The sequence below is a fragment of the Drosophila pseudoobscura genome, chromosome 3, assembly GCF_009870125.1.
Source record: "Drosophila pseudoobscura strain MV-25-SWS-2005 chromosome 3, UCI_Dpse_MV25, whole genome shotgun sequence".
In the NCBI taxonomy this organism is placed as follows: domain Eukaryota; kingdom Metazoa; phylum Arthropoda; class Insecta; order Diptera; family Drosophilidae; genus Drosophila; species Drosophila pseudoobscura.
Window position 1 is genome coordinate 5,620,131 of NC_046680.1, and position 17,058 is coordinate 5,637,188.

At 45.0% G+C, this 17,058-nt stretch overlaps 3 protein-coding genes and 1 long non-coding RNA gene across 4 annotated transcripts; 1 reads left to right on the plus strand and 3 right to left on the minus strand.

Annotated features, from left to right (window-relative positions):
* The first annotated feature begins 1,589 nt into the window (after nucleotides 1-1,589).
* On the plus strand, nucleotides 1,590-2,797 carry LOC26532061 (uncharacterized). The gene is made up of 2 exons (XR_001452064.2): nucleotides 1,590-2,196; nucleotides 2,283-2,797. It is a non-coding gene; the product is annotated as an uncharacterized lncRNA (long non-coding RNA).
* Nucleotides 2,798-4,043: 1,246 nt separating this feature from the next.
* Nucleotides 4,044-9,603, minus strand: LOC4803561 (dentin sialophosphoprotein). Its single transcript, XM_001360231.4, has 3 exons — nucleotides 8,969-9,603; nucleotides 5,194-5,335; nucleotides 4,044-5,078 (listed from the first exon to the last, which is right to left on the minus strand). The coding sequence occupies exons 1-3, from the start codon at nucleotides 9,007-9,009 to the stop codon at nucleotides 4,419-4,421; spliced, it is 843 nt and encodes a 280-aa protein (XP_001360268.1). The 5' UTR covers nucleotides 9,010-9,603; the 3' UTR covers nucleotides 4,044-4,418.
* On the minus strand, nucleotides 9,275-13,388 carry cGlr2 (cGAS-like receptor 2). The gene is made up of 4 exons (XM_001360232.4): nucleotides 11,258-13,388; nucleotides 10,986-11,190; nucleotides 10,618-10,926; nucleotides 9,275-10,557 (listed from the first exon to the last, which is right to left on the minus strand). Exons 1-4 carry the CDS (start codon nucleotides 11,981-11,983, stop codon nucleotides 10,460-10,462), a joined length of 1,338 nt encoding a protein of 445 aa, XP_001360269.4. The 5' UTR covers nucleotides 11,984-13,388; the 3' UTR covers nucleotides 9,275-10,459.
* Nucleotides 13,389-13,533: 145 nt separating this feature from the next.
* RpL19 (ribosomal protein L19) lies at nucleotides 13,534-14,668 on the minus strand. Its single transcript, XM_001360233.3, has 3 exons — nucleotides 14,564-14,668; nucleotides 14,214-14,320; nucleotides 13,534-14,143 (listed from the first exon to the last, which is right to left on the minus strand). The coding sequence occupies exons 1-3, from the start codon at nucleotides 14,650-14,652 to the stop codon at nucleotides 13,644-13,646; spliced, it is 696 nt and encodes a 231-aa protein (XP_001360270.2). The 5' UTR covers nucleotides 14,653-14,668; the 3' UTR covers nucleotides 13,534-13,643.
* Nucleotides 14,669-17,058: the final 2,390 nt, after the last annotated feature.

Genomic DNA, 17,058 nt, shown 5'->3' on the forward strand with positions numbered 1-17,058 from the left:
AGTCCAAGCCCCCTCCACTCCCTTGGTTAACGTGATCGTGATATATAGCAGAGAGTCGTTTGCCATCTATCCAAGCAGCCATCTCAGCTGGGATGGGATGGGTACCTGTGTATATTGGGGGAAGGGAATGGGGCGTGGGGCTCTAATTATTCCGACAATGTGACGCACTCTAATGACAGCATAATGCGGAATTCTGTTCCCGATTTGGTTGCAGAACCCTAGCCATATCTACCGGACGGCCAGTCAATGCATATTCCATTCGTAGATCAGCCGTGAGCTGATCGCTTTGGATTTGGCAAGCAGGAAGTCGACTGTCTGATGGGGGGGGGGGGGCAACTGTTAGTTAATAACCGTTCGATAATAGTTGGAGCCGAACAAAGATCTTTAGCGTTTCCGCCTTGAATAGGGGGCTGGGGCTCAATCTGAGGCTGGGGTCAAACGGAAGTGTTTCTCGATGTATGCAGTATGTGTATTTTCGGAACCCTCATGCTCATGCTAATCTAAAGCGGAGACTGAAGATGAAGTGCCGTTATTAATTAATTGCTCGTTTCGATTTGCATGCGCAGTTATTTTTGGAACTCGAGCTCGACACGTGATAAAATTCGATTCCGAATTTTGGCGTTGCTTCTGCGATTTATGTGCATACATATGTACATATGTATGTATGTATTTACGTAGTCCCCTTCAGCCCCTGTTGCCACTGCTGCAGTTCACTGCTGAAGAACCGAAGAGCCGAAGAACCAAGCAGCCTTGGGAGACTTATTGTACCTGACAGGCAGCCAGTCTGTCTGCGGAAACCTTGGGGTATTTACGAAACCGCTTGAGAAGTTACAAGCTGCCCAAACTGCTGAATCACGGCGATCGCAACTTTCTTTTGTGGCAGAACAGGTCGATGCGATTGGCTATGCTAATTTTGGCTGGGATAGAATGGGGAAGGGGCATCGAGGTGGGGGATCAGCGGTCAAAGCTGGTGAACTGGTTCCAGTTCTTTGGTTCGGCTTGGTCGGGGCTCAAGGCTCGCATTTGGACGGCGGCAGCGGCGACGGCGGGGTCAATAAACGGAAATGAAGCATCAAAACCCCAATATATCGAATCTTCTGTCTTCGATCTTTCGGTGAATTATGATACTTCCGTCTATTTCCAATTCTGCTGGGGGTTAAGGCGAGCCGCCGACAACAACAGGCGGAAGCCAGAGCCCCAGAGCTAGAACCGTAAACAAGTTTTAACCCACAGCCGCCGAAAATCCGAGACAATCGCCAAAACAAATACATATATTGTAGTAGTCGTACAAGCAAGAAAGGAAGACTTGCCTTCGGTAGGCCGAAGCTTCTAATACCCTTGTGGTCTAAAAACTACGTGAACCGAATCTGAATAAACTTTAAAGGATGAAGATTGAAGACAAATAAAAAGGTTTTCTTAAATATCTGTTGAAATATTCAGTTTGGAGAAGGTCAATGCTGAGTCTCATCATACAGGTATCTTTCACACCGAAATTCTATTCGTAGAAACCAACTAATGGACTGGGACAAGAAGATAAACTCGTGTGCATACTATACTTAAAGTTTATGGGCTGGGAAATGATGCTGCAATCTTCCGGGTAAAACTCGAATACCTTCGACAAGGGTATATAAACGAAAACGAATCTGAAGCGAAGACTGACGCAATTTGCAAATGGGTTGGATCTATAGAAATCCACGTGCCTCACCCCCTCCATTCCCGGACCGGCGATGCGGAAGCCTTAGCAAGGCGTTAATTGATTTACTGGTACCAGTAGAACCCCTAAGAATCCGAGCCAGCCCAGCGTCGTACTTTGCTTCTGCCTGTGACTCAGTGAGCCATGACGGAGGAGGGACGGGACCCTGGAAACCGCTCAAGTGGAGTCTGCTGATAAAGGCGAAACAAGTTCATGGCTTCTAATCGATTTGTTGCAATTCTCATCACCGATAAGGCCATGTCCACGACCGAAACCAGAATAGAAACCGAAACAAACACAAACCACCAGCAGCAACAGCAACATCGGCAACATCGCGGCATCGGCACTGACAGAGCCGAAAACAGAATTATCTTGGCCCAGATACCTGCCAGAATGGACTGACATTCGCTGTTAATAAACATAACCCCCATAAATTGGACATACGCCAAAGGAAATGCTTTCCATATAAGTACTTGACAACCTGAAGAGACCCATTTGGAAATGTTTGTATTGCTCTCCACTCGCTGTGCAAGTACCAAGAACTCGAGAACTCTCATTTCTCATTTTTCATTTCCTTACCCTTCCGTAGCCCTGAACTTGAGCTGGGAGCTTATATTGTGGGTTTGGACATGAGACAGCCCCATGATCGATTGTTTTTCATGGGCAGGGCCTATGAATTGCACTGGGAATTACTACCCACTCGTATTTAAAGCATTCTTCCCCGTCTTGAGCACAGCACATGATCTTTTCCACAGATAAGGAATTGGGGCTTAGATCAATCGGTTCCGTTCCGTGATTATCGATGTGTGGAGGAAAGTTTCGGCGTCCATCAAAGATGTACATACCTATTCAGAGTCAAGAGAGGAATAAACCCAATGACTTGCCATCATTGACACGCGCCATCCGTAGTCAGTGTAGTGGCATCAGAGATTAGATAGTCGAATCTCCGATTGGGATGCACTGGAAAATTTACGGTTACGGAAAGGGCTTCGGATTCATCGATTGGGACATGCGTAAAAAAATGTGCTCAAAATAAAATTATCATTTCCAACTTAAAATGTTATCTTGTTTACGATATAGATATAAGTGCATAAGCAAAAGTAATGAATCATTTGTTTTTCTTTAAAAAAAGAGAGATTAGATTCAAGGAAAACTTTTCAGTTTTTGATATCCATACAATTAATCTAAATTGAAGCTTTCTTTTGTATGTATCTTTGACCTAAACCCAGATAAGATAAAATAGCCATCGATATATACATATGTATATAGAATCCATTAGGTAGTATTTTGGACTAGATCAAAGAGCAGAAGCATACACTCCGAAGAATGCAAAACCTATAAAAAGAATTGGAACAGACTTGTATCGAAATTCGCCTTTGAAGTCCGAGTACGTTTAGCCGATGCTCACTGTAATCTATATGGCGCATTTATGATGACCATTGCCACCTGTCCACAGCCCGCTTCGACCCAATTGGCCTTTGTACCCATCGCACGGGCCACAATCCATTCAATTTCAGCTCCGTTGGCACTTTCTTTGCCGCTCCGATAAAACACAGGCAAGACACAAAAGATACCTTTGAATAAAGAAATAAAGAAACAAACACGACGAGTGGTATAAATGTATTTTCTAAGTAAATTTATTTATTTTGTATAAATAATTCTCATTTAGCTCTCGCACAAGCGACTATTAACGTTAGTAATTTACAGTTTGTTCTGTGTGTGCTTCGATGGCCGGGCCAGCGATATGCAAATTGGTTTCAAAATGACTCTTTAGGGGGATCGATCGTCCGAGCCCCCATTGAACTTAATCGCTGGTCTGTTGCGAAGTGAAGAATCCAACGTGACATAATAACGGCACAAAATAGTTGGCTTAAACAATTACAATAACAATTCTGGAATATTTAAACTTGCATACAGACTAAGAGTGAAGTGAAATTCCACCCCCTCCCCCCTACCCACACCCCCCAATGTCGGTAACCAACCCCCTAACTCCCATTCTGATTGTGATTCTGATCAGCTAACCCCATTCCCACTTCACTCGTATTCGTATTCGTATTCGTAATATAATTAGAAATTAGATTTCTTGTACTTGTTGAACATTGTTTGTTTTTGCAGTACCCATAGCTTTAGATGTATCTGGTATAGCTCTATAGTTTATCTGAGTATCGAGCCTGGGGAGCAAACTCTAAAATAGGATTTGACTTGAGTACAGTTGGGCCCCAAACCCGTAGCGTAATGCGGCGACCGGACGAATGCTAAGAGTTGATGCGCTTTGCTTTCTGTGACTCGTTTCGATTCCCCTTACACCCCGATACAGATAGAAAGAGAAAAACATAGATAGCCGAAATGGTTGCAAGTTTAACAATAGAAAATGTATTGGTTGTTGCTTTAGTTGCTGCTGCACTATCTAATATTACAACTACAAACTGTTTTACATTTATACAATCTTCTTCTGGCACACATATACAATCCCCGTGTGTCACACGTACATAGCACCCCCCGCGTTACATATAGTTTTAGGTGTAGGCATAGAAATAGATATAGTTATGGATAGAGACACTCGAACAGTTGGAGAAAGACCTCGCCTTTGCTTCGATCGATACTAATTAGAGTAAACAGACCCGCCCACTAAACAGACTATATATATGGTGTAAAGATTAGCCCCGACCAGTTCGAAGGATTAGATTTAGAAGGAGAAGAAGGAGAGGGTGTTGAGTTGGAACTCCTAGACGGGCCCAATATCACTTTGGTATCTGGCGGTTAGATAGTTGGCCGCCTCTGTCATTTGTTCCAGGCACTGGTACAGACCGTTCAGGTGTCTCCGGCAGCGTTTCGCCAGCTCCGTGGCCTTGTCCCCGGAGGCCTGTTTCGATTTGTGGCAGGCGTCGTCCACAATGTCGCTGCCGTCGCTGCTCTGGGCATGGTCGCTCTTGTTGCCATCAGACTCCAGGCCCGAGTCGTTCTCCTGCGAGATGTCAGAGTCCGAGTCGCTCATGTTGCTCACAGAGGTGGTGGACATCATTGAGGCGGTGGAGGTGCGTCGCACATGACCTTTGATGCTGCTCGATGCAGATGTTGTACTCGAGGGGTTGGACTCAGTCTTGCTCTCGCTGGAATTAGCAACGGGACTGGCTGTGCGCTGTTGCTGCTGGTGGGACTCCATCTCGACAGCTTCATCATCCTCCTGATTAGCGGTCCATAGCAGATCCTTTTTCAGAGCGTTCAGCATGCTGTAGAGATTGAAGAGCTCGGAGGCGCTGAGGAACTCGTGCACGTTCTTCGAGTGGGCCGCTCCCCGCTTGCCCTGGGCACTGGAGCTCTGTGTCAGCTGGTTGGCGGTAGTGTCCTTGCCCGAGGCTGGTATAATGTCAGTGCTGTCACCGATCTGCGGGAGAGCAAGCAAGCAAAGAGGGTGGCATACATCAGTTGGGGCTGTGATTATGTGGGAGGGGAGGCAAGAGTTTGGGGAGATAGCATCAGGGTCGGATGCCATGCTGTACCTGTCGATCCATGAGTCTGCATGGCACCAAAATGGTGTCGTCCATAATGTTGACAGTCTTCACAAACTTCTCCATCACATTGACGATGCTGTCTTTGGAGAACTGCTGCTCATCGTGACGGGCGATGCGGCGCAGGCAGTTCCTGAAATGAGCAGAACAGAAGCAGAACGATGATAAAGATGATCTTGAGTTGAGTCGGCTAACCAGTAATGTGGGGGGAAACCAGTTTGAGACAATAGATACCATAATTGGGGACCCATGCCACATCAGACTAGACCCCACCAGACGCTGGCCATTCTCAAGCGTCGTTAAGTCTGCGCCGTTTAGACTTCCGCCACTCGAAAGCCGAAATCTTCTTTCTTTCGGATGGGTGCGCCGCCCAATCGCTTGGACAACGTGGCGTATGACAGATATGAATTGGTTTCTATGCAAATTAGTGAATCGTTGTCGCAAATTGAATTTGTATAAAATAGAGAAACCTGTTGGCCGTCCGCCGCCCTGGCGGTGCCTGCTATTGTACCTGAAAGTGCTCGTGCGGGTCTAAAACAAAGCCCAGACGGACGGACAGACCGAAAGATTTCTATTTCTGGAGGTAAAAGCCAATTTGACCCAGCCACGTGCTGGGACTGCGAGCGCTGGAAGAGAGTCTGTTCCCTAGTTCCCTAGAGCTGGAATCGCAGCTTGGAGCAAAGTAGAGTGCTACGAACGGACACCTTATGCAACTCTCGCCGGTCAGAGCGGGGTCTTTCATTAAGAGCTAATTTCACGTTGGGATCGCGTAACAGTCATTCCCCCCGTCAAGCTCCATAAAAAATCACTCGCAACTCGCAAGCACTTGACAGCCATTAACCCCCCAGGGCGAGAGCTTAAACTAGTACGAACCAAAGTCCCGACCCGACCCGGCTTATCGCCGCCAGACAGCCCCCAGACGACGAATCAGCTGGAGGAGCAAGTACCAGCTGCGTATCTGTATCTGCTGCTTGTTTGGCTTAAGATTGGGACAGCGACAGCCCAGCCAGTGGGTAGCCGCGTGATCGCAACTATTGTATTTGACGGCGCGACAAAGCGAGCAACTGATATAAATTTAGTTTTCAGTTTTCAGACTGCGCCATTCAAGACCTCTTACCCCCAGAGTCTCCCCAGTATGGGAAAGCACATACATACATATGTACATATGTATGCATGTAACAGAGTGTGAGGGATGGGGGCGGGCCACGCGACCACTGCGTGCTCTGACGGCTGACCGACTGATAGATGGATAGATATCGGTAGGTACCAGTAGCAGAGGCAGAAGCAGAACAAGTGGCAGACCCGCTTGTGTCAAGGTTTGTCTGGCACAGTTCCAGGGACAGAGAACTTGGAACTTGGTCTAGGGGCAGGACGGGGAGAGGCAGCGTTTCCTACGAGTATTCATTCACACAAATGACTAATTAACGTAATTGAGCATTGAATTCCAATCGCAGAGGGACAGAGGGTATCGCGGAGGGACAGACAGAGCGTAGGAATGCAAAAATAATTATCATCTTATCAACGATTGCCAGCTTCGGACACTTGTGATGCACATAATTTCGAATAGACAAGGCCCCAGGCCCAGCCCAGCACAGCCCAGCCCCCGCCCCATCCCCAGAGGTGGGAAGGGTCGACACTGTAATTTATTTGATTGTTGTTTAATCATCTCAATTTAGTTTCAATTATTTGCGAGGAATGTTAGACAGTGCATCGTCACCACCCCTGTGGGTTGATTTACTTAAATGGTTCTAATCAGGCGATACGACACTCGAATGTTGGCCGCACGCCAGTCAGCGGGAGTGTCCGCGCTATTGACCTTTTGTTATAAATACAACAATGGTTTGCAGGCCAGCTAGTCCCTATTGTTCCCTTTTCATATCCCCTCTTTCTGGCCATGCAAGAAGAAGAAATGCCGGCATGAAGAACACGCCACATTGAGCCAACCAATTGGAGAGCAGCATGAACAAACCAGCCATCGGCTCCATCTCCGTCTCTGATATAATAATAAAGAGCTCTCTTCCCCTCTGCCCCCCCTGCCATACACCTGGCTGGCTGGGCCGCCTGACTCTGAGAATTGGGCTAAGCTGAGGAGGAGGCGACGAGTCGCGGCGTCACGCGACATGCGCAAAAAAGAAGAAGCAGAGACAGCGGCAGAGAAATGGCATGTACCGCATACAACACCGAAATCAGGCGATTATTTTCATTCAGTGACGGCAGACAGTGGGTGGTGGTGGGTTGTTGGGTTGCAGCATTCACAAGCTGACTCTTGCCACAAAAGAGAGCGGTGGCCGTTACGCTCAAACTATGGTGCTCTAGTGCTCTCTTTGACTGTACAGCGGGTTTCTCTTTACTAGGAATCGTGTGTGTGTGTGTTGCGTGTGGCGTGATGTTTCTGAGCAACTGTACGGGCAATTGTTAGAGCAAGAGGCGGCTGCTGCTCTGCTCTTCAACTGATGACATCTCTCCCTCTTCTTCCTCTCAGCTGAGCGTGTGATGAATGAAATCGTTTGGCGATGCGATGCTCCTCTCTGTGATTGTTGTTGTTTTTGTTTTTGTTGCTGTTGCTGCTGCTGCGGCTGCGATTGGTATGTTTTTGTGGTATTTCTCGTATTTGCAACGTTGGGCAATGGTCATATACATATAAACATATACATATGTATGTATGTTTACAATACACTCTTTTTTTTTGTTGAACCGAATTGACCAATATTTTTTGGTTTTGTTTTGCCTTAGCTTGACTACGACTTGGCCCCTCGTCTGACCTCCACCACTGTGGCGGTATTGGGGTTCGGACCTACTAAACATAATCGATATTTGATATGGCCGCCCCCGCGTACTACCAATTTGATATTCTAGCTTCGATCGAGACTGGCCAACGACCACACACACACACACACACACATAAAGTGCGGGGGGAACGAAGATGGGTTTCGCCGTAAGTTTCTGTTCAAGGCGACACTTGCCACAAAAGCGTCGTTAGTAATAGTAATACAATAGCGGTGACACACAAAACTATCCATACATATACACATTTACATACGAACGTACATATGTACGTATGTATTTACACAAGACTGTGAATCAGAGAACTTTGTTGTGATTTACCAAGGAGGAGGGCCGGGCTAGGCCTGGTCTGCTCATGTGGCAAATATGTATAGCCATCGTATGTTCGTGGATGAGTAATAACTATTATCGGTAAATGGCAGGCGAGGTGTCCGTTGATTATAGCGGACGGAGGAAGTGACTGCCGCCGCAAAGATAAACCCTTATCGCTGATCTCCGCTTTGGCTCTGGTATTAGTTTAGTTAAAACGTTTAAACAAACAACACGCTCAAATATGTACGTATGTACATGCATGTACATATGTACGTAGCCACAGACAGACGCTCGCAGGCAGCGTTTACATATTTCAGAGAGCAGAGAGGTTGGTACGATATATAGATATAGCCGATTGTGTCATATTAGCGGGCAGCGGGCAGCGCGGTGGCTTGGTTTTTTCTTTCGTGTTTGAATTGCCTGTCCGTCCAACCGTCCGTCCACCCGTCCAACAAAATCGTACGATAAATTTCTTGTATCTCGTTTTCGGTGCAAACGAAAGAGAAAACATATGGAGGGGTGCGGTTGGTGCTGCTGAGAGGGAGAGAGAGAAAGAGAGGAATTTATGGCTGTCTGCCCCGCTGCACCACTCTGCTCTCCACCAATTTAGCATCGTTTTGATTAAATTGAACTTAAGCACTTTAACTAGCGAACTGGATTCGTGGCTTACCGACTAGTCTCCAGCTTGGTGAGGTCTGTGTATCCGCTCATTGTGAATTTTCTTGTGTTGAGCTGCTTCTGCTTCTGATGCTTCTGCTGACAAACGCAGGTTATAATTGATATAAGAAATTTTCTGGTTGCCTTCGCTATTCACAAATACACGCGCACTTTCACTTGGCGTTACGTTGCCTTCAGCTGTTTCTCGGACCCGTATTCTTGCTTCGCTTTTGGTTTTGGATTACGAAATGCGCTGTCCAACTGCAGTTACAGGTAGTTCAGTTAGATATGCAGCTCTTGTTTTAGTTAGTTTTGCTTAGCTTAGTGTCGTTTAGTTAGTGGCTGGATAGCTTGTACTGTCTGTTGCCCCGGCGCGATTGCTATTGCGCTGATTTCAAGAAGTCGCGGCCGTTTTATGCCAAAAAATTTGCATTCACGCACGCACGGTGTTCGATTAGACAGGCGGACGGCCTATGGCTGATGATCTTGCCCGATTCAATTAATTTATATATCAGAATTCTAAACAGTTTGCACGCGCACGGCTGCTGAACTGCTGGACTGCTGACGCTGACAATGGACAATGATGACCACAACTAGACCGACGACGACGACGACCACAACCTCAGCCAACGAGCAAAAATTTTAAATACACAGTAGTGTGACAGGCAGTGTGACGTTAAATACCCTCGTCAATTTGTCAGTATATTTACAGCATATTTTGAACAAAAGTCGGTATATTTCGGTATTTTATCGATAAAAGATTTTAAAAATCAGCTGAAATCGATAAGAAACTTTGAATTACATTCCCCAATAATTGCGGCATATTCACTCTTAGCGGCTGTCCAAATGTCTCCAGCTTTAGGCCGTTAAAGTGGCTCAGCCTGAATGGTGGTATACTTTTCGACGCATGCAATTTTGAATTTTGAACATAGCGTACATTTCCCAGTGGGTTCACCTTTTCAATGTTTTGGGAAAAGCAGCTCCAATCATCACATTATGTCGATCCAAGTACAGTAAATAAAGAACATAATTTAAAAGTATGGAATGAGATTCATTGTTGCTACCAATTCAGTACCCGATTTAGAGAGTGCCTTACCTTTTTGAAGAGAGCCAAAAGAGGCGAGTGGTAGGCGCCAAATACGATAAGGCGCCCTACTGTCACTATCGATGTTTCCTCTTGAATATTGAGGAACGTAAAGTGTTAAAATGTGGAGAAAATACATCACAGAACCAATTGGCAGGCACACGAAGCTACGCAAGTTCGAGAAGGAGAGCCCAGGTCTTAATTGATATGCGCCCCCAAAATAATGAATTGGTCTGTGAGTGCGAGATACTCCAAATTAATCTTGTTCTTATTAGGACGTTGACATGCAATGGTTGCATCATCAAGTGGCCCTAGCGAAACCAAGCCGAAGCTTGTTATTCAGTTTTTGTTTTTTCATCCAGTTTTAGAAAGAAATGTTATCTCCTCATGATTAATTCAGGGCCCATTGCCTAGACGGCATCATTGGGAGTGATTGTTCAGGCGCTTGACGCATTTCCGCTTGGGATAAGACTTTCTCGGGTAACAGCTAGGGATAGCAATCCATTCCTTATTGTGACCTGTCGAAAATACAATTTACTGAGGGCACAAGTCATGTTAACTATAGGGGATTAGCTTACTGAAATCCTGCAGGACGCTCAACAAACTGCAATATATGGTATGCCCAGCATCCCTTCTAAGTTTGTCCACTGTCCCTTGGACACATCGGAACTTTTCCATTGTTTGAACGCTTTTATAGATATCGAAGTTTTTCAGCTCGGGATCTAAGAATGTAGATGCTCCTATTTGTATTCTTTCAGTTTTTCTTTTTGGTCCGGTTGTAAAATTTATAATCTCCTGGGGGATAATACAGGACCTATTGCTTTGACATTTTTGATGAGACTTTCTCGTGTAACAGCGAGGGATAGCAATGCGTTCCTCTCTGTGACCTGTGGGAAATATAATTTAATTAGAGCAAAAATCCGGTTTACTTTTTGGGGTCACTTGCTGAAAGCCTGCAGAACACTCAACAAACTGCGATATGTGGGATTTCTAGCTTTAGCCACCCTCCTTAGCTTGCCCGACATTCCTTGGACACATCGAAACATTTCTATTGTTTGATTCCTTGAATATATATCCAGCATGTTTAGCTTGGGGTCCCAGAAGTAGTCTAGTCTTCCGTGCATTAAACGATCCGTCAACTCCTCAAACATCTACAATTGATTTGTGTGGCTCAGAAAGTGGGGATCGGATTTGAGAATTGTTACTCATTGTACATACATCGATCAATATGACTGTAAGCGGCTTGTACCAGTAAGACTCCGGCTCGAACCTAATCTTCCAAAGAAAAAGAGTCTTAATAAAATAGCTCTTTAAGTTGTATAAATTCGTCTGAACATCGCGAAATTTCTTAATGCACTTGATTACATTCCGGCAATTTTCGTGTTTACCCCTTAACATCGCCTTCTCGGCATCGTAAAAGGAAGATCGAAATGAAATACTTTCGGTTATGAGCGGTTTTTTTAATGGTTTGGGTATCGCATCCCAGTAGTGTATGTTCGCGTGGTAATTCAACTGTTCGGTCCGAAACACGTTCTGCTCGGCATCCAGTCGGATGGCAGGCACAAAATCAACCGAATATTCCATTCCTTCGACCTCGATGGTGTGGGCCGGCCCACAAGTGCGATACTTTAACTTAGATGCCTTGCCATCCACTACGATCCGATGATCGAGCCGGTTGAGAGTGCGACTGAATAGGCTTTGGAGCCAGTGGTGCAGCTTTTCCACGATGAGGAAGTTTTGAGCGTTTACGAGAGATTTTAACAGCCGGCGGATATTCTGTTGATCCTCGCGGGGATCGCTTTTGAGTAGTTGAAGTACGCGCGTTATATCGAGTAAAACGTTGCCCGGCATTTCCGAATCTCGCGTCACGATTATTTCCCGGTAATGCGGAATACGGAGCTTAAATACCAAATCGAATTCGTTGGGTTTCGCGATCTTTAACATATCACCCGAGCTTCCTGCAAGAGCAGAGTAAACACTATTCGAATTAATCACGCGGAAACGGCGGACACGAGTCGTTCACGGCGGGGCAGAGAATGGTTTTTATTACGGCTTCCCGGTATTGATACGCGCGATTCAACCCGGTTTATGGTATACAAATTTATTATCGCACGAGTCTAACTATTGTGACTAACCAGTCCAAAGCGAACTATAAAATGGGTGAAATCAAAAATGCATACACTACTAGAGGACAAATCGACCCCTTGATGAAGGCTCCAAACCTATAGGAAGAGAAAAAACACTATATGCTGTTGCACAGAATAAATGTTACCTTCCAAATTGAATTCCACAATGAGATGCTCCAACGTTGGATGTTCTTTTTGTAGTATCCGAAATAGTGTTGTGTGAAGGGTCTCAAAATGCTTACCATATACTGCTCTATCCCGCTCCTTAATTTCAATGTACTTACGGTAATGCCGCGTTAGATTTTTTTCCAAGAATTCCTTGGAATTCATTTTAAGCATCATTTTAAGAAAGAAAAAAATGTGTAGCAGCTACTGGTTGCACTGTAGTGATGTACAATAAGATTTTTGAAGTCAACTAAAATTAGTCACTAAATATGGGCATATCTAGATATAACGTATCAGAGTTGCTGTGTATTTATCGAAACACATAGCAATAGATGTAGTACATTTGTTATGATCCGCCTCTTTGCCACCCTGGCCGATCGTTCCCAGCTAGCTCACGGGGAAGTCAGGGGTGTTTCCGACCCGATAATCCAGGGGACGGATTGAACAAAACAAAAACAAACAAAAAACATACAAAAAAAACAAATCTAATTTATAGGACAGACTTCTCCTCGTTGGCACTTTCGTAAGCGGGGATAGTTGGTTTCGTTATCCCTAGCAGGGTCCCACCCTTCCATGAGCGCCACCTTCCAAGAGCGCTCCCTTTTCATATTCAGGGTCCCACTCTTCTTCTCGCTCTCATCTCTGTGGACAGAAACGTGTCTCCAGTCGGTGCTCCGCGGACGGTTCCTTGGTGTCGGTGCTCCGCTGACGGTTCTCGCACCAGTTTTCCGGCCTGGCCAGTACCGGGATGCTGCTGCCGATGTCCGCCGCTTCTGCTGATGTTGAGGCTTGCCGCTGATGTCTTGGTGGGATCGTCGTCTCCACGATCACCAATTTTGTTTCCTTTTTTCTTTCAGGGCACGTGTGGCCTCCACTATTCTCATTCGGAAACTCCTCCTTTCTTCCTCCTCGCCCCGTTTCCTTTTCTCCCACGCAACTCTGACACTGCTTCCCAGGATCCACTATAGATGCCGCTGTCTCTCTCATCTCCAGCCCTGATACCTATCGGCTCTCTCCAAAACCGCCCATAACAAATTTTTAATGAAGTTATTGCTTTTTAAAATGTTTATAAAAATATTCAAAAAAATTTTAGATTATATGCTTAGCCCAGCCGGATACTGAATTTGATTCCAAACAGAGTCGAACTCTTCTTATTGGTTATCCTTGTCCTGCAGCACGCATTGGAAATCATGGAAAAATGGGTTTTCGTGTTTGTACAAAATCATTTCCGCCAAACTAAAGTTTCTGTTTTATTCAGTTGATAAACAATTACTATCAATATTATGTGCCTCGACTAGCGAAGCGTGGACTCCTTAATGAGCCGCAGCGGCAGCCTTGGCAGCGATCTCGTCCTCCTTGGCGTGCAGGGCAACCAGCTCTGCCTTCTTGGTGGCAATGCGCTCCTCACGACGCTTGCGGGCCTCGCGCACCTTCTGTCGCCTGGCCTCGGCCTGGTCAGACAGCATCTTGCTGCGCTGCTTCTCGGCCTTCTTCTTGTGGATGTACTCCATAAGGACGCGCTTGTTCTTGAACACATTACCCTTGCACTTCATGTACAAATCGTGGTACAGGTGGCGATCAATCTTCTTGCTGTCGCGGTACTTCTTCAGCAGACGACGCAGCACACGCTGACGCTGCATCCACAGCAGCTTAGTGGGCATACGGGCGTTTGCCGTACCCTTGCGCTTACCGAAACCGCAATGGCGACCTTTGCGACGGGCCTCGGTGTTCTTGCGCACACGGTAGCGGGAGTGCACCACGACGGGCTTCTTGATGATCAGACCATCCTTGATCAGTTTGCGTATGTTTTGACCTGGAAGACAAGAGGCGGCCATCAGATGGTTATTCAATGAGCCTATATCTAGCCGGCGAGCAGCACTTACGCGAGTTTGTGTTGGCGATCTCGTTGATTTCATTGGGATCCAACCAAACCTTTTTCTTGCCGCAACGCAGTACAGAGGCTGCGAGCCTCTTCTGGAGCTTTAGAGAACTGCAAATAATGGACAAGCATTAGTTCACGAAAACAGCGTGCTTGTTTCTGCGCCTTTGTGTTTGTGTGTGTGTCTGCATGTGTGAGTACGTTCAAGACATTTCACAATTATTGGCCGCAAATTTAATTGCACTCATGTTGTGTGGCACGGGCCGTGCTGCACCACCGCCCCGCCGCACTTTTCACATATTTCGGCACCACAAAAACGGCTAATTCACGCATATTTACAACACTCAAATGTACCTCATGCTGTCGCTCGTCGCTCGTCGTGGCTGGGAAAGAAAGAAAAATTTGACAGGCGGAAGTAGGCAGCAGAGTGACAGCGGAATCATCGAAAAAATATACCGTCTGACCCTCAGAAATATACCAATATATACCGCATCATTTTCAAAATATACCGTGATATGCTTACGAATGGTTAAAGTTCCATCATATTCCTCGATTTTGATATTCCGTCCAATACTACTAGCTAGATAGAACTCTCAGTCATGCCCACATAATTGTATCCGATTAATTAATCTATTTCCTATTTGACTGGCTTATTTTAAGTACTTGCTTTTATTGGATCTTGTCTAAAAAAAGGTTTTAGTAAAAAAGTTCAACAAAACAACGTAATAAAACGCCATGCGTTATTTTCGGACAAGAAAGAGGAAGAATAAGAAGTATATAGAAGAATAGCTGCTTTAAAACGTAATTAATAATGACCTTGCTTAGATTTATACGATTAGTTTCGTTTTCCAAGCTGTTGCCCTGAATATCATTACTGTCTTGTATATATATCTCGATCCCGATACCTATTCTTGGTCTCTGTCGTTAAAATAGCTTTAAAACAGAGACTGACTAGTTTCTGCATAGATTGGATCCTTAGATGAATGTTGCCAGCAACATAAGACATTGAGCTGAAAAGGACAAAGAGAGGATATCCCATCACATAATAGAGAGGAAATCCCACAAAACTTGAGCGCCAAATAGAAATTTTTAGAAAATAAATGAGCGACAAGGATTTAAATGCAATCCATTGGAATAAATGATGCACGGAAGTACGATTTGAAAGAGCCCTGGTAAAAATATACGTCATGCTGTCCTTGCTCGTCGTGCCTGAAATAGCCAGTAGGCAGTCTAAAGGTTGATCCTCAGAAATCCGCAGGGGAAATGGATCGCACGATACTGGAAGCTGAAAAGAACTGGATTTATTAAATTTTTAAACATTAAAAATGATCGTTGGAATTTCCATACATCGATAGTTTAAATGGCGGAAGGAAATAGGTGGAAGCACTAACCATACAGCATATAGAAGTGCGAATTCATCTGTCTTCCGGTTCCGGGACACTCTTTCTTCCGTCCCACTCTGTTTTCTCCGCCTATCCCGTCTGATCGTCGTCTGTACTTCCTCCGCGGGTGTTTCCGACGCTGCTCCTAGCCTGGTCGAAATAATGTCAGCAACTTCTATTCATACGCCGTGCCGGACTTCAGCTTTGAGACGCGTAAGTGAATCAGTATATAATTTTGGACATATTTTATAAAATATCATCCTTCACAGAGGACCTACATATTTTCCCTACGCTTTGGCACAAGCCGAGTCGAATCCGATATCCCCCGACAGATTGAGCCCTATCTAAGCATTACCGAGGCGTATTCGAGACATACCGAGTCCTACCCCAGCCAGACAGAATCGTTTCACAGAAGGACAGAAGCGCAACCCGTGCAAGATCCGAACATAACATTATTAACATTATAACAACCAAGGGAGGAGCTACGCGGGCGACTAGACTTGAGATATATATCGTTTTTGTTAGGTTTAAGGATGTACGCGACTATATATTTAGATAAAAGATACAAAAGATTTCCTCTTGTTTATTTATTTATACTAAGCTAAGTTTTGATGAATAAAACTATTGAAAAATCATCCTTGCTGTATCCTGTATCGGGGAAACTATCCTGATAAAAAAAGGCGTGGCACGCAAAGATCGGTTAGCGGAGAAAACTAAATATTTATGATTGGGGCCGCGATGTCCTTGATCCTTAATAAAAGACTCCATCAAATCAGGGAAATTTTTTCAAATACAGGAAGCCATCGCACGCCTAGATCGGCTGTGTTGGGGTGTTTGGAGTCCTTAGCAAAGCATCAAGGACCATTTTCTGATCACGGCAGTCCATGGCACGCCCATCGCCCATCGCCCGATCGGAATACGAATGAGGGAGAAAAAAAGATTTATGTCTGGAGAAAATATCCTTAATCCTTGGTTCTTGATAAGCACTGCCTGCACTTGATTAAGGATGCTATTCCGAACACAGGAAGCAGTCGCACGTGGCGATCTGGCCACAAATAAGGGAGAAAAGATATACATATATGTCTTGAGAAAATAACCTTGTTCCTACAAATAACGGCGAAAACAACAAAAGTTGTTGCTGTCAATTGTTTTACAAAAATTAGTTGTTGTTGTACAACAATGGAGAAAATAAATAGGGAGACAGGAAGGCTGTAGTAGTCCGTTAGTCTAATGTCATAAGACCATTAAAGATGACAAAAAGAGTCTATGGACATCGATATCTTCACTGAAACTTCAACTGCCACCAGCTGATGGTTATGAACGGTGATATTTGAATGGTTATTGCGAACTTTTAAATAATTCATTTTAATAACCATTTTCACTGGTATCGTAAAAAGGGAATCGTAAAACCCCATATGTATACCGTGTAAAATTTGAAAAATACCGTCTTAACCCCATATATACCGT

Coding starts and splice junctions, on each gene's coding strand:
- cGlr2 (XM_001360232.4), bottom strand. CDS start 11,983: ATGTTAAAGATCGCGAAACCCAACGAATTCGATTTGGTATTTAAGCTC. Junction 10,927..10,985: donor GAGTGTTCTGCAGGCTTTCA/GCAAGTGACCCC, acceptor TATTTCCCACAG/GTCACAGAGAGGAACGCATT. Junction 10,558..10,617: donor GAGCGTCCTGCAGGATTTCA/GTAAGCTAATCC, acceptor TATTTTCGACAG/GTCACAATAAGGAATGGATT.
- RpL19 (XM_001360233.3), bottom strand. CDS start 14,652: ATGATTCCGCTGTCACTCTGCTGCCTACTTCCGCCTGTCAAATTTTTC. Junction 14,321..14,563: donor GCGACGAGCGACAGCATGAG/GTACATTTGAGT, acceptor CATTATTTGCAG/TTCTCTAAAGCTCCAGAAGA. Junction 14,144..14,213: donor GATCGCCAACACAAACTCGC/GTAAGTGCTGCT, acceptor CTTGTCTTCCAG/GTCAAAACATACGCAAACTG.
- LOC4803561 (XM_001360231.4), bottom strand. CDS start 9,009: ATGAGCGGATACACAGACCTCACCAAGCTGGAGACTAGTCG. Junction 5,336..8,968: donor ACCAAGCTGGAGACTAGTCG/GTAAGCCACGAA, acceptor TGCTCATTTCAG/GAACTGCCTGCGCCGCATCG. Junction 5,079..5,193: donor GCAGACTCATGGATCGACAG/GTACAGCATGGC, acceptor GCTCTCCCGCAG/ATCGGTGACAGCACTGACAT.